Source organism: Talaromyces rugulosus, chromosome V, assembly GCF_013368755.1.
Source record: "Talaromyces rugulosus chromosome V, complete sequence".
In the NCBI taxonomy this organism is placed as follows: domain Eukaryota; kingdom Fungi; phylum Ascomycota; class Eurotiomycetes; order Eurotiales; family Trichocomaceae; genus Talaromyces; species Talaromyces rugulosus.
In genome coordinates, this window is record NC_049565.1 from 1,159,312 (window position 1) to 1,172,144 (window position 12,833).

The window sequence follows — 12,833 nt, forward strand, 5'->3', positions numbered from 1 at the left end:
ACAGGGCATACTTCATCCTGCTTTCTTTATCTTGATAACTTACTCACAAGATAGTGTCTCGCGTTACTTTTGTTTTTCCCTGCATTGTTGGCTACATTGCAACAGTATATGCACGAATGGCATGTGACGAATGTTTTCGGCTCAAGGTGCGTTGCGATGGCACATCGCCTCGATGCACCAATTGCAACAAACTGCAGATAGAATGCACTTATCTGCGTCCAGACCGGAGGAGGTAGGCTTTAGATCAATCTATCGATTTGAAGTGAGGCTCATAAGGCATTAGAATCTCAAAAATAGCCGTCAACAGTTTGGTTGCTCGTATCCGTCTCCTCGAAAACACTCTGAAGCAGCACAATGTTCCTATCCCATATTCGACCAAAGCTTCGAAATCATCGGCAGGAGAAACGTTATGTCGCAATGGACAAGAGACATCAAATATTTCTCGACAGCAGTCCTCGATGGTGCAAAGCGAATATTCAAAGTCACAAAACGACGGCCGTCCAGATCGCAAACAGGCACTCATCGAACGCATTGACAGAGGAAATTCCCTAACCCCAGGTCTCGATCCAGAAATTGAACTCCTCGTGAATAGAACTGGCTCACTCCAGTTCAGCGACCATGGCCAGCTGAAATATTTTGGCGCAACATCGAATGTGCATTTCTTGCGAAATTCAATCCCTTTCCAGCCTCCAACCTCCACTTTCCTACCTTCATCCGCCGAAAAAGATAAAAGCCCGTCGGACTCGTCACTACTTGAATATACCGGTGATGTGACACATACAGTACCTCGGGAACTGGAAGATCATTTGATACAGCTATATTTTACCTGGGAAAATCCATATTTCCGCGTCGTAGACGAGGAAGCTTTTATGAGTGCTCGACAACAGGCATTGTCAAGGTCCGACAACGAAGATGATACACCGGTTTCATCCTGCTACTCCGAGTTCCTCGTAAATGCAATGTTTGTATTTCAACCCAATCGAAACATGATAGAGAAACTAATCAAAATCTATGGTTCAGGTGCTCCTGGGGAGCATTATTCACCGACCGAGATGTTCCCGAACTTCCGCCTTTACATGACTTTTTCATCTTTCAAGCACGAGAAAAGCTACAACATGATATGGATAATCCGACTATCGCCACTGTGCAAGGCCTAGCCATGATGAGTGGGAGTGAAGTGAGTAGAGGCCGAGACTCGCGCGGATGGCTCTATTCCGGAATGGCCGCACAGGTTGCACACCACCTGGGCCTGCACATGGATGTAGAGCATTACGTTCAGTCTGGTGATATAATACGAGAAGAAGCCATTGCGCGAAGTGCCGCTTTTTGGGGGACTTATGTCATTGATACTGCTTGGAGCTACTATCTCGGCCGGTTGGTAAGGCCAGTCGTCAACGTTAACAGGAACCCAGCCCAGACCCCTTCACAGACGACGAATTCTCAACCGCGAATCTGGAGAAATTATACCGATGAACCGATGAGCTTGCCGGAATATGGCGGGCAACATATTGATCCAGTTGCTTCTATGTGGCGGCAACAATTGAAACTATGCTTCATTATGGAACGATTTCAACACACATTGTATGTGGAATGCGACATCATTTGAATTGCCCATTATTATATATGAATTTCTTTAATTCTAATACACCCACAGATATGATAAACAAACAAGTTCCATCGGCCAATTGCGCATGCATACATCTGCCGTAACGTGGGCGTTAGATAAATGGATGGACGAACTGCCCTCAGATCTTACGGTCAACTACGAGAGCACCTCGAATATTTATCTACCTCATGTCTTAGTCTTACACGCACAGTTCCACGAGGTGATGATATTTGCAAATCACCCATTCATCACCGAACCCAAGGGTGGAAGCAGCACCGGGTTCCTCTCTCTTCAGGCACAGAGGAAATACGCCGAATCGGCGCAGCGAATCACCCAAATAATACGAATGTATGATCGTCTATGGACGCTGCGACGTATTAATATTCAGTTTATTCACCCCATGTTCACTGCTGCCATGGTTCATTTATATGTGGCTTGCACGGCTAGCTCGCACAACCGGGAAGTGTTTACAGCGGCGGTATCGGATCTAGAAACCTGCTGCAATGCATTGAGAGATGTTGGTGAATACATGGAGCTCGCTGTCTGGCAGCTGCGCTCAATAGATCATATCCGGCAGGTCTGGTACGATTTGTTGGAGAATCAAGAGGATATTCTAATGTCCTCTCCACTGTCAGCTTTCAACAGCAACGACAGTGAACGCTGGTTGGCAATAGAAGCGGTTGTCCAAAAGGCTGTCAATTCGACAAATTCAAAACTGCCACAAACAGAGCCAATGCCATGGTATGATACCTGGGTGAAGATTCAAGAAGCCATAGACGTAGACCCATTCTCTGTTGGACTGGCATGATTCTGTATTATTTTTAGCACCAGACAAGAACTAAATATTTCAAATGGCTATGAGCATGTTACTAAATAATCCTACTTTTAAAATGAGTCAAAGATGAGCATGAAAATAATATAAGATCCAGAACAGAGGAACTATAAAAGTGGGTTCCGCACGGACCACTTAAACAGCCATCCGCCACCGCAGGTCGAGCCTCTTTCTTTCTTGATCTCTGTTTCCACATCCAACAACGTCCCCTACAACTGATTCATAAATACCTCGCCATGGCCGACCCCACAAAACGCTCAGCCTACGGCACGGCGTCGTCCGATACCGATTTCCGCAAAACATGGGATCGCGAAGAATACGCCAAAAAGGGCAAGGAAGACGAGGCCAAATCCAGAGCAGAAGCCAAAGCCCGGTATGAAGCCAAACTCGCCGGTAAAAAATGGCACGCGCCCGTCGACTACAGCACACTGGAAACCACATCGTCGCGCACGTCGCGGCTCGATGTCGCCTCGATGGTTGGGAAGACTACGATGGTGCCTGCGGGCTCGGCGGTCGGGAAAAGAGGGCGTAGTGCCGGTTTTTACTGCTCGGACTGCGATCTTACGTTCAAGGACAATATACAGTTGGTGGAACACTTGAATAGCAAGCAGCATTTGATTGCTATTGGGGAGAGCGGCGAGGTCAAGCGAGCCTCGGTGGGCGATGTTCGGAATCGGCTGCGCTGGTTGGCACACAAGAAAAGAGAAAAGGAAGAGGAGGATCGCAAGGCGCTCAATCTGGATCTTGGCTCTAGGTTGAAGGAACGAGAGGAGGAAGAATCAAGAGAGCGTGAAGAGAAGAGGGCAAAGCGAAGAGAAAAGCGAAAAGCTGTTAAGCAAGAAGACGAAGGCTGGGAGGGACGATTGGGAATTATTGCATGAATGTGTTCAAATTTACCCTCGGTTGAAATTCGGTCCATTTATATACCCACGGCGTTGAAAAAGGTCTTATCTTAGAAGACAAATGGTGTCTCGTTTATGTATAAATATCAGGAACACAAAAATAATGCATTTGCCATAAAGTTATCAAAATCCCAATTTCCTATAAACATATCTCCCATGCCAACCCCCAAACGCCTTGTATAAGATGCAAGTTATTTCATCACGATGATTATTCAACGCACTCAAGCCCTTCCAACGCTCTCATGGCCCGGCCACCCTCTTTCTCGAAGACGCCAATAAGCCGTTCGCATTCAAGCTTTAGCTTCTCTTCGCCGTCTTTCGCGTTAAACTTGATCCACTCATCCACTGTCATTTTCATCTCTGGACTGGTCAACATTTGTTTGCTAATATTCAGAGAACCGGTAAAGCCACGATTTTCCTTGTCTGCCAAACTGTCTAGAAGAAGTTGCTCGATATCAGACGGCTTCCACGAATGTGTCGAGGACAAATTCCCCGTTTTGAGCTGGCGTTTTGAGGGCGATAGAGTCGGGGTACTCGTAGCGAGAGGAACTCTTGTCGTCTGCGTCTTCGCCGGTGAGAAAATAGGCGGCCTCGCAGAAGGCGGTCTAGCAGAAGGTGGCTGATTTTCTGCATCAGATGATTGAGGGGACAGTGAAGGGGTTCTCTCTTGTGTGCCACTACCGGGTATCACGCCTTCGCTGCTCTGCGGAGGTGAGCTCTGTGCCACTGATTCGATGAAACTTTGTGCACGGTGCGTGTCTTGGGGAAGGTCACTATAGCGCTGCGCAGTCTTGGGCGGAGCCTTCAATTTAGACGGTCGTCCTCGTTTTGGCTGTTCCTTAGCTTGTGACACGACCTCTGGTTTGTTATCTTCATCCATATTTCGTTGCAATTCGTCTTCTTGCTCCTTGGCGGCCTTGGACGGCGCCTTTGATTTCGCCGGCCGTCCTCGCTTTGGCTGATCCTCTGTCTTTGGTACGACGTCTTGTGCATGATCTTCAATGGCCGTTGATGATTGTGTCAAGGTCTGATCTTCATAAGCATTCTGTTCCGGTCCGTCCTCTTGCTCTTCGGCATTCTCTATGGTTTGTTTTCGTTGTTGCTGGGGCTCCGGTAGTTGTTTCTGAGATTGTTTTGCTGGTCGTCCTCGCTTGGCCTTTGGCTTACTATGCTGCTCTATTTCTAAACCACGATCTTCAGCGTCTTTGGATAGATGTCCACGTTTGAGTTTTGTTTGAGCAGGGTGAGCTTTATCTTCTTGCAGTTTATTCTCCACAGGAATTTCATGTTCGTCCGCAATTTCGATTTCCTCTTCTTCTTGTGACTTGCGCTTCCGAGCGTTCTTGCGTGTTGTCGATTTAGATTCGGTATGGTTGAGTGAAAGGTTGGCCAGTTCATCGCTAGCGTCAACAGAAGAAGCTCTGCTCACAGGTTCTTTCTCAGTCTCGGTTGTCTTTGTCGACCTTTTTGCTTTGTCTGTAGCCTGTTTTCTGCCTTGCTTTTTCCCTTGTTTCGACGCTGGTCGAGGCTCCTCGACTGGTATCTCCGCGAAAACAGATGATTTTTGGGCCGGGCTTGATTCAAGTTCGTCTTTTTCGCTAGCAGTGTAAGGATGTTCCTCGAGATACTCCTCCTCAGGGGTATGGTCCCGCTCCAGTTGCATAGGTTCAGGCTCATCTTCGAGTTCAGGTTCAGGCTGAACAGAAGCCTTGCCCTTTTTGGGTTTCTTAGTAGTAGGCTTGCGTTTAGACTCTTTCTTAGTCTTGGGTTCAACAGGTGCTTCGACGATGGATTCTGTGTCGAGAGCCGGGTCAAGTTCATCTTCAGGAAGTTGTTCGGGTTGTTGCTCTTGCTCGTCCACGGTTTCCTCGCCCAAAACACTGCTGCCGGGATTTTGTGCGCTGGCAGTCGAGGCAGATATAGATTGTTTCCCAAATCTGGCGCTCTCCCTTTTTTCATCCTTGTACTGGAACTCAAAAGGCTCCGAATTTTGCAAGGTTCGATCATGATCTTCCTCAATAGCAGCGTCTAGAACAGATTCGTCCCGGGCAATGTGTGCTGCCATCTTCGTAGTAGCAGATGCGGTAGATGCTTTACGCGTCTTCGTACTTCCAGCCTTCTTGGCACCCTTGCGGCCTTTCTTGGCGGGGGGTTTAGGGCTAGGTTCCTCAATAGGCGCCTCTTCTACATCATCTTGTTCTGCAGCTACAGACTGCGACACTGCGCTGTTTCGGATTGCGGTGGCCCTCCTCTTTGGAGACGGTTCCTCATGTTGCGACTCTGCAGTTGTGTCCTGAGAGATAGCTTCACTCGCTCGCTTTTTGCCTCGAGTCGCACGCTTAGGCTTAGCCGGTTCGGGTGACTTATCCTCCACAGGCTCAGCTTCAGCAAATTGTTCTTCGGCAATATCTGCCTCGTCTGCAGTGACGTCCACAGTGTCTGTCTTCTTGGACTTTTTCGATTTTGGCTTGGTGGATCTCTTTCCCGCTTTGCCCTTTTTAGCTGTCGCCTGCGACATAACGCTTACGTCCATTTGGTCGTCCTCAACAGGAGCTTCTGATGTCGTCGTCATAACGGATTGTGTAGAGAGTCGCGACGCTTTTGAAACGCGTGGTTTTTTCGCTCGGGTTCCTTTCTTCGTTGACTTGGCGGCAGGAAGTGCGAAAACGAAGAATGAGCAGGTCGATGAGCGGCGATGGTGTTCCTCACTACTATTATCAGTGCTTTTTTCAAGTAGGAAAAAGGGTTTTTGAAAAAAAAAAAAAAACTCTTACAATGGATCATCGGTTTCTTCCCAGCCATCCAGTGATAGCTTGCAGTACGGGCAGCTAGCCAAGTCCGGGCTATCGTCACTAGGACAGAAGTACCAGCCCGCTTCGACCATCTGTTCGATTGATTCCCCGGTTAGTACGCGATGGTCAGGCTAGGGTCGCAAAATGTACATACCTTGTCGGACTGGCAGAGCCAACCGCGTTTACCATCGTGAGGCCAGCCTACCGAAAACGTTGCTTTTCGAGCCTCTGCAACGGACGGGAGCGTGGGATCTTCAATCTCGGAAGGTTTGGAAGTGTTCTGCTGAATAAACATCATAATGGCCCAGCCACAATCGGGCGAGTGCTTCAGGTGTTCCTCGACTGGGTTATCGCCGTCCTCCCAGCCGTCCAAGGCGCGCCTGCACAGGAAACACGTCGTGTTGTCGGGGTTTGTGTCGTATGGGTTAAAGAAAAATCCAGCATCAGCGAGCTACGACAATGTTAGTTCTTATCCAAAGACAGCGGAATTGGCTCGTTATACCTGCTCTGGCGACGGCGAATCGTATGGCCATGCTATCGGTTGGATGGTGCGCGAGGTAGTCGAAGCCCTGGACTTGATTGAGGGCACAGTGGCGTCAAAAGACGCCAGGCGCGCGGCGAAGGTGTCCATCTGGGCGCCCATTGCAGCGTGTTCCCTGGGGAAGAGCAACGGAAGGCGCGTGTGGTGTGGTGTTGTGTTGTGTTATGTTGTGCTGGTGTTGCCCTCTGTTTACCTGCCTGTTTGCATGTTTGTTTGGACGGGCAACCGCAACCGCGGCGCGCGGCCGATGCGCGGTCAGGTGACCTCGGGCCCCGAGCTGCGCCAAGCCGTGCACGTGATCTGCCGCGGGCAGTCGTCGGACCCGTTTCGCGCCGAAGACGCTCTGGACCGCGGGCGCGGCAATCGACGTCAATCGTCCAGTCTGAGCATAGCATTATTATTGTGGGAGCCCAATTCAACAAACCTCACACGCTCCACCAGTCCTTTCTTTCTCCGACAATCGAGTTATGGTGTGATTTCGCTCTCTCTCTGCTGGTTTTTCTCGCCATACTGCTCCCAATTACTTCAGACTGTCAACATGCGACGGCTTGTGGTGAGCTACTTACTACCCGCCCAGGTGCCCGAAACACATGTGGACTAACTTGAGCTGCTTAGGCTTTACGCAATGCGCCTCGCTTGACATCTCCCACGAGTTTGTCTCTCTCGGGAGCTCCGTTCATACCTCATGCTCTCTATACTCGTTCCTTGCGCCCCCTTTCCGCTTGCAGCTTCCATACGCTTCGCCCGAGCTCGCCGAGCAACCATCGCTTATTTGACAGGGCACACATAAACGATCAACCTCTACATGGCCTATCACGCGAAAGAGCAATCCAATCGTCTCCTTTCTCAAGTTCGACTACACTCAACAACGGCGGCAATGATTGGGAGGACAATCCCAACTTGTCCATTTCCACCTTCTCGGAGCTACCTTCCAAAAACTTCGGAGTCAACCAACACATGATAATCAATGAAGAATTCAAGGAAGCACTGCGCCAGATACTGTGGAGGTTCCGTGCCCCGATCCGCTATGCCTTTGCCTACGGTTCTGGGGTATTCTCACAAACCGCCGCCCCAGGGATTGGACCGGGTCATCCGTCGCCGCCCCAGGCTATTCGGAATGTCCAACAAGGGAAAGGGAAAATGATTGACTTCATCTTCGGGGTTTCGCATACCCAGCATTGGCATTCGCTCAACCTACAGGAGCACCGCGACCATTATTCCGCTCTAGGGTCATTGGGGTCCTACGCTGTCTCTCAGGTCCAGGACAACTGGGGTGCCGGCGTCTATTTCAATCCATTTGTGACGGTGAATGGCACATTAATCAAATATGGTGTGGTCAATATCGATACACTATGCAAAGACCTCAGTCAGTGGGACACCATGTATCTCGCCGGTCGCTTGCAAAAACCCGTGAAAATCCTCCGGGACCACCCGAGTGTGCGACTGGCTAATCAAGTCAACTTGATATCTGCGCTGCGTCTTGCGCTTCTTCTCCTGCCAGAAACGTTTTCCGAACATCAACTCTATACCACGATTGCCGGACTCAGCTATATGGGCGATCCCCGTATGACGGTATCCGCAGAAGATCCGAGCAAGGTCAACAATATTGTGACTGGGCAGATGGATTACTTTCGCCGCCTATATGCTCCGTTGATTGAAAACTTGCCCAATTGTGACTTCAACGACCCTCGCTGTACCGAGTCGGACTGGATTGATGATCCGGAGGCCAATGTACAGTTGAACCAGGACATGGACCCTGTCAAACGAGGAAATATGGTTCGCCGCCTTCCCAAATCTTTTAGGGAAAGACTATACTTTCAGTATCAGGGGCGCTATCAAATCCCTCGAGCAGAGTTTCTCAAGATGATGGAGAAAGCCAATGACGAAGATCCAAACCGCATTCACCGCCGACAAGGCGGGCCTTTTGAGCAGCGTGTTGCTGCCGATGACTCCCTGAAGGAGGAACTTCACACCGCCATCACCAAGACGATCCGGTGGCCGGCAACTATGCAGACGATCAAGAGTGCGTTAACCGCAGGGGTTGGCAGAGCGTGGACATATGTCCGTGAAAAGCGAAAAAAGCACTCCGACTCGAAGAACAAACCGCAACCCCCCAAGTCAGACCCCGAGACGGTGCAATCGTCCGAGTCCTCTAAGACGTCTGAACCCAAAAAAGGATGAAAAATCCTTGTATTTTTTTTTTTTATGTTTTTCCCTCGCCAACTATATACCTCGTTCGACCTATCTCATTTGTACGGGCTGTCACGCTATAGATGAAGCATAAATGGCGTTACTTTGAAGACACTGCATGTTTTACAGGCTTAAGCTGTGATTTGTGTATATAGATGTATACTGAAACTTTTGTTTTTGGTTGACAAGTTTGTGGTACAACCAAAATATCGGTCCACCGCGAAGGAATCGCGTCGCCGATTTCGGCTTTGCTGATAACATCCGAGCAAAAAATATATAGAGCAATCGTGCATATTTCTGCAGGCTATACAATAAAATTTTGTTATTGAATTGATTTAGAGTACATTAGTTGATTATTGTATAGCTAGTCTATGTATTCAACTAGGTTTTATACATCAATTGATAATTCAATGTTGTATGTTCGACTGGTGTGTCTAAATATATTGGTGTATCCGACACCACAATTGATCAATCAATAATGTACCAACTAAAGATAAATACGATTGACACTACCAAGTTAAACAAACTATGGAATTTTCCGACTCCACGTTTGTTTTGTCTCATTGTTGGTCTATGTAGTGAAGATACGATGAAAAATGAGTCATCTGTCAAGTGAGTCATTTTTGTCTAGCACAGTAGTTGACCACCGCTACAAAACTGCCCGCACCCCGCCTTGCACCAAGTCTCTGTCTCTCTTACACTACCCTTCACCTCAACCAACACTCGCCACAATGGCTTCACGAACGTCAGCATTTGATCTTTCGAAATGCGCGCGACCTAATATTCTCAAACTACAACCTTACCGATGTGCTCGAGAGTGAGTCGCCCTGTATAGTAACGTGTTAATTTTTTTTTCCGCCGGTATACGTCATTCCGCGAACGGAGCCCAGCTAACACAACGAACGACAGCGACTACAAAGACGACGGGACAAATGTCCTGCTCGATGCGAATGAGAACGCCTATGGACCGGGTCTTGCCCTGGATGCTGCTGGTAATTTGCCCGCTGCTTCGACTGTCAATGACGCCGGGTCCCCGCAAATAGATTTTCTGGGATTGAACCGATACCCTGACCCGTGAGTTTTCCCTTTCCTTTTTTTAATAGCGCGGGGAAATCGGAATTCAATCATATATCTAACACTTTGCGCTTTTTGGCTGTAGCTACCAAATCGAACTCAAGAAATTACTATGTAATCTGCGAAACACGAAAGTCCACACGCAAAAAGACTTGACGCCGGATAACCTGTTCGTCGGAGTAGGATCGGACGAAGCAATCGATGCTTTAGTACGATGTTTTTGTGTCCCCGGCCGAGACAAGATTATTACATGCCCGCCTACGTACGGCATGTACGCCGTGACCGCAGACGTCAACGATGTCGAAATCGTCAAGGTGCCGCTGGACGCGGACAATGGGTTCCAATTGCAAACGGACAAGATCAACGAGGCACTCTCGGCGGATGAGCGGATCAAGCTCGTCTATATCTGCTCTCCTGGGAACCCCACTGCGAACCTGATCCGCAAGGAGGATATCCTAAAAGTACTCGAGCACCCGACGTGGAACGGAGTGGTTATCGTCGACGAGGCATACATTGATTTTGCGCCGGAAGGGTCTAGTTTGGCAGAATGGGTGAACGAGTGGCCCAATCTGGTTGTTATGCAGACTATGAGCAAAGCCTTTGGACTGGCCGGTATCCGGCTCGGAAGTGTTTTCACAACACCGGAAATTGCGACGTTGCTGAACAACATGAAAGCGCCTTACAACATCCCCAGCCCCACGAGTGTTATTGCCCAGGCAGCGCTGGCCCCGAAGAATCTTGCTGTCATGGACCAGAACAGAACAAACATCATCACTCAGCGTGAGCGAATGCTGGCTGAAATGCCCAAGATCCCTGGAGTTGGCCGGTTCCTCGGCGGACAGGCTTCGAATTTCCTTCTCGTGCAAATTCTGGATAGCAATGGAAAGCCAGACAATGTCACTGCACTGGGGGCGTACGAAGCCATGGCAGAGAAAAAGGGCGTCGTTGTCCGCTTCCGCGGCAAGGAATACGGATGCGAGGGCAGCTTGCGGGTGACGGTGGGAACAGAGGACGAAGTGACTCGATTCTTGAAGGAATTAAAGGTCGTACTGCACAGTCTGCACACGGGGACGCAAGTATAGATGATAAAAGGGAAAATGCAGGTTGCATAAAAATCGAATTCTCTATAGAAAGAATACATACATGATTGCTGCAATAGAAATTTAGTTTGAGAATTTGAAATTCCACTGTTCGACCTGATAGCAGCCTGGTAGCAACATGTAGAGAAAGCTGAGCAACCTGGAATTAACCAATAGGAGCAATTCCAACATTGATCATTGCAAGCGAGGGCATATGCCTCTTCCGGAAAAGAAAAACAGCTATACAGCACGTGCATCGGTCACCTTGCATGAACCGCATTTGTATAAAATATCCAGATTAAAGTTTATTTATCTTTTTTTCTGATTTTATATCCCGCCATTTTGATATTGTGATCAATGCCAAGGGAGCGGTGAATAGCCCTGGCAGCGACTTTCACCACCATGATTGGCGCCAACCCCTGTTTACCCTGGTGCATAGAGCCAATCACCCAGTTGTCCGCACATGCATTCGAATTTTCTGGAAGGAAAAAGCGGTGTCGGACAGGACTGACCGGGCCCGCTTTTGGCATGTGCAGAAATTTTTTTAATTTCCTTTTTTAAAAAAAAGATGCATGCAGATCTAGTGAAAGTGGCCAGTCACAAAGCGCGGGACGAGGTCTCGGACTGTCGGTAGAGCAGCAAATTCTCATGTATGGCGTATGCAAGGATGTCATGATGTACAACGCGTGCTGACTGCCTGACACCCCCTCTGTAGGATTGCATCAGAGACATCTGGACAGCCTGGCCTCCAAAATGGTGATATGTAATACGTGGACAAGCTAGTCTACTGAGCCAGCCCTATACACAATTGCTGTATTAGGCAATTGTCGCAGCTTATGTCACCAGCCAAATGTTGCGTAATCAGAAGCCAAGGCTTTAGCTGCATTTCTAGCGCGGGCAGTGTTGGCCTTTTGCCAGCAAATGGTACTGGAAATAACGCTCCGCTGGAATACATTGGTGGATTATATACCTGTCAACTGGTGCAGGCGCTGAGCCCCGACCACCAGGCCGCATGGGCGCATCCATCGCGCCGGCGCCGGTGTTGATTGCACGCTGATAATTGGGGGCAAACGCCGTTCGTTTCTGGCGGGCCGGCCTTATACTACGTAGAGTGTAGACTGCTGTAATAACAGACGTCTGTATAGAGTACTACGGACACCTGGAGTCTGGAGACTCCGAAGAGAGTCCGACGGCTAATATAGCACCATCGAGTGAAACACTGGCCTCGGTTAAAGACAAAATTAATTGGCGGTTCTAGATTGTTTTTCCCCTAGTGGTGTGCTTTGTCTTGTCTCGCACGGTGTTATTCCGTCCAGGTTTGACGTGCCCGTACATGACATGTAGCTTCCGGGCTTGATTATGTTTTTTTTAGCATTCTTATTCCCAAGATCGCAGATCGCACTAAACACATAAAATCGAATGAACGACATGACAAATACCCACAAGATCAATGACAGCTACGTTCGCTTCGCCGAATGTATTACCGATGATCGCCGATTAACCGGAAAAAGTCCGCTGTATCAATCTTTACGTCAAGTGGCGCGTTTGCGCGACCCTCTCTCTTGCTGGCAGGATTTTAGTGTGCCCCTCTCTAATGGTCGTCGATCGAATTTTTAGTCCATTGTTCAAGAAAATAATGATTTTTATATTGTTTGTTGTTGTTATCATTTTTTTTGTCTTGCACACTCATGCGCGCGAATGTAATTGGCAGATGCAGCTAGTCCGAACTAGGAAAATAGATGAGTTGCCGTTTTAGGAAGTTGGTGGCCGCACCGTCCCAAAGTAGATCTCTGCATGTTTCTAGACCTTAGCACTCT

The 12,833-nt window shown here is 48.7% G+C and overlaps 4 protein-coding genes across 4 annotated transcripts; 3 read left to right on the plus strand and 1 right to left on the minus strand.

Moving 5' to 3' along the window:
- Nucleotides 1-54: 54 nt before the first annotated feature.
- TRUGW13939_08946 (uncharacterized protein) lies at nucleotides 55-3,319 on the plus strand (the record flags this gene model as incomplete). The annotated part of the gene is made up of 5 exons (XM_035492071.1): nucleotides 55-146; nucleotides 284-961; nucleotides 1,021-1,581; nucleotides 1,655-2,300; nucleotides 2,555-3,319. Coding segments are annotated over 5 exons (2,742 nt in total), but the record flags the coding sequence as incomplete, so codon positions are not given.
- Nucleotides 3,320-3,548: 229 nt separating this feature from the next.
- On the minus strand, nucleotides 3,549-6,775 carry TRUGW13939_08947 (uncharacterized protein; the record flags this gene model as incomplete). Its single annotated transcript, XM_035492072.1, has 4 exons — nucleotides 3,549-6,048; nucleotides 6,115-6,224; nucleotides 6,287-6,583; nucleotides 6,635-6,775. 4 exons carry the CDS (start codon nucleotides 6,773-6,775, stop codon nucleotides 3,549-3,551), a joined length of 3,048 nt encoding a protein of 1,015 aa, XP_035347965.1.
- Nucleotides 6,776-6,920: 145 nt separating this feature from the next.
- Nucleotides 6,921-8,854, plus strand: TRUGW13939_08948 (uncharacterized protein; the record flags this gene model as incomplete). Its single annotated transcript, XM_035492073.1, has 2 exons — nucleotides 6,921-7,226; nucleotides 7,289-8,854. 2 exons carry the CDS (start codon nucleotides 6,921-6,923, stop codon nucleotides 8,852-8,854), a joined length of 1,872 nt encoding a protein of 623 aa, XP_035347966.1.
- Nucleotides 8,855-9,594: 740 nt separating this feature from the next.
- On the plus strand, nucleotides 9,595-11,019 carry TRUGW13939_08949 (uncharacterized protein; the record flags this gene model as incomplete). Its single annotated transcript, XM_035492074.1, has 3 exons — nucleotides 9,595-9,680; nucleotides 9,773-9,937; nucleotides 10,023-11,019. 3 exons carry the CDS (start codon nucleotides 9,595-9,597, stop codon nucleotides 11,017-11,019), a joined length of 1,248 nt encoding a protein of 415 aa, XP_035347967.1.
- Nucleotides 11,020-12,833: the final 1,814 nt, after the last annotated feature.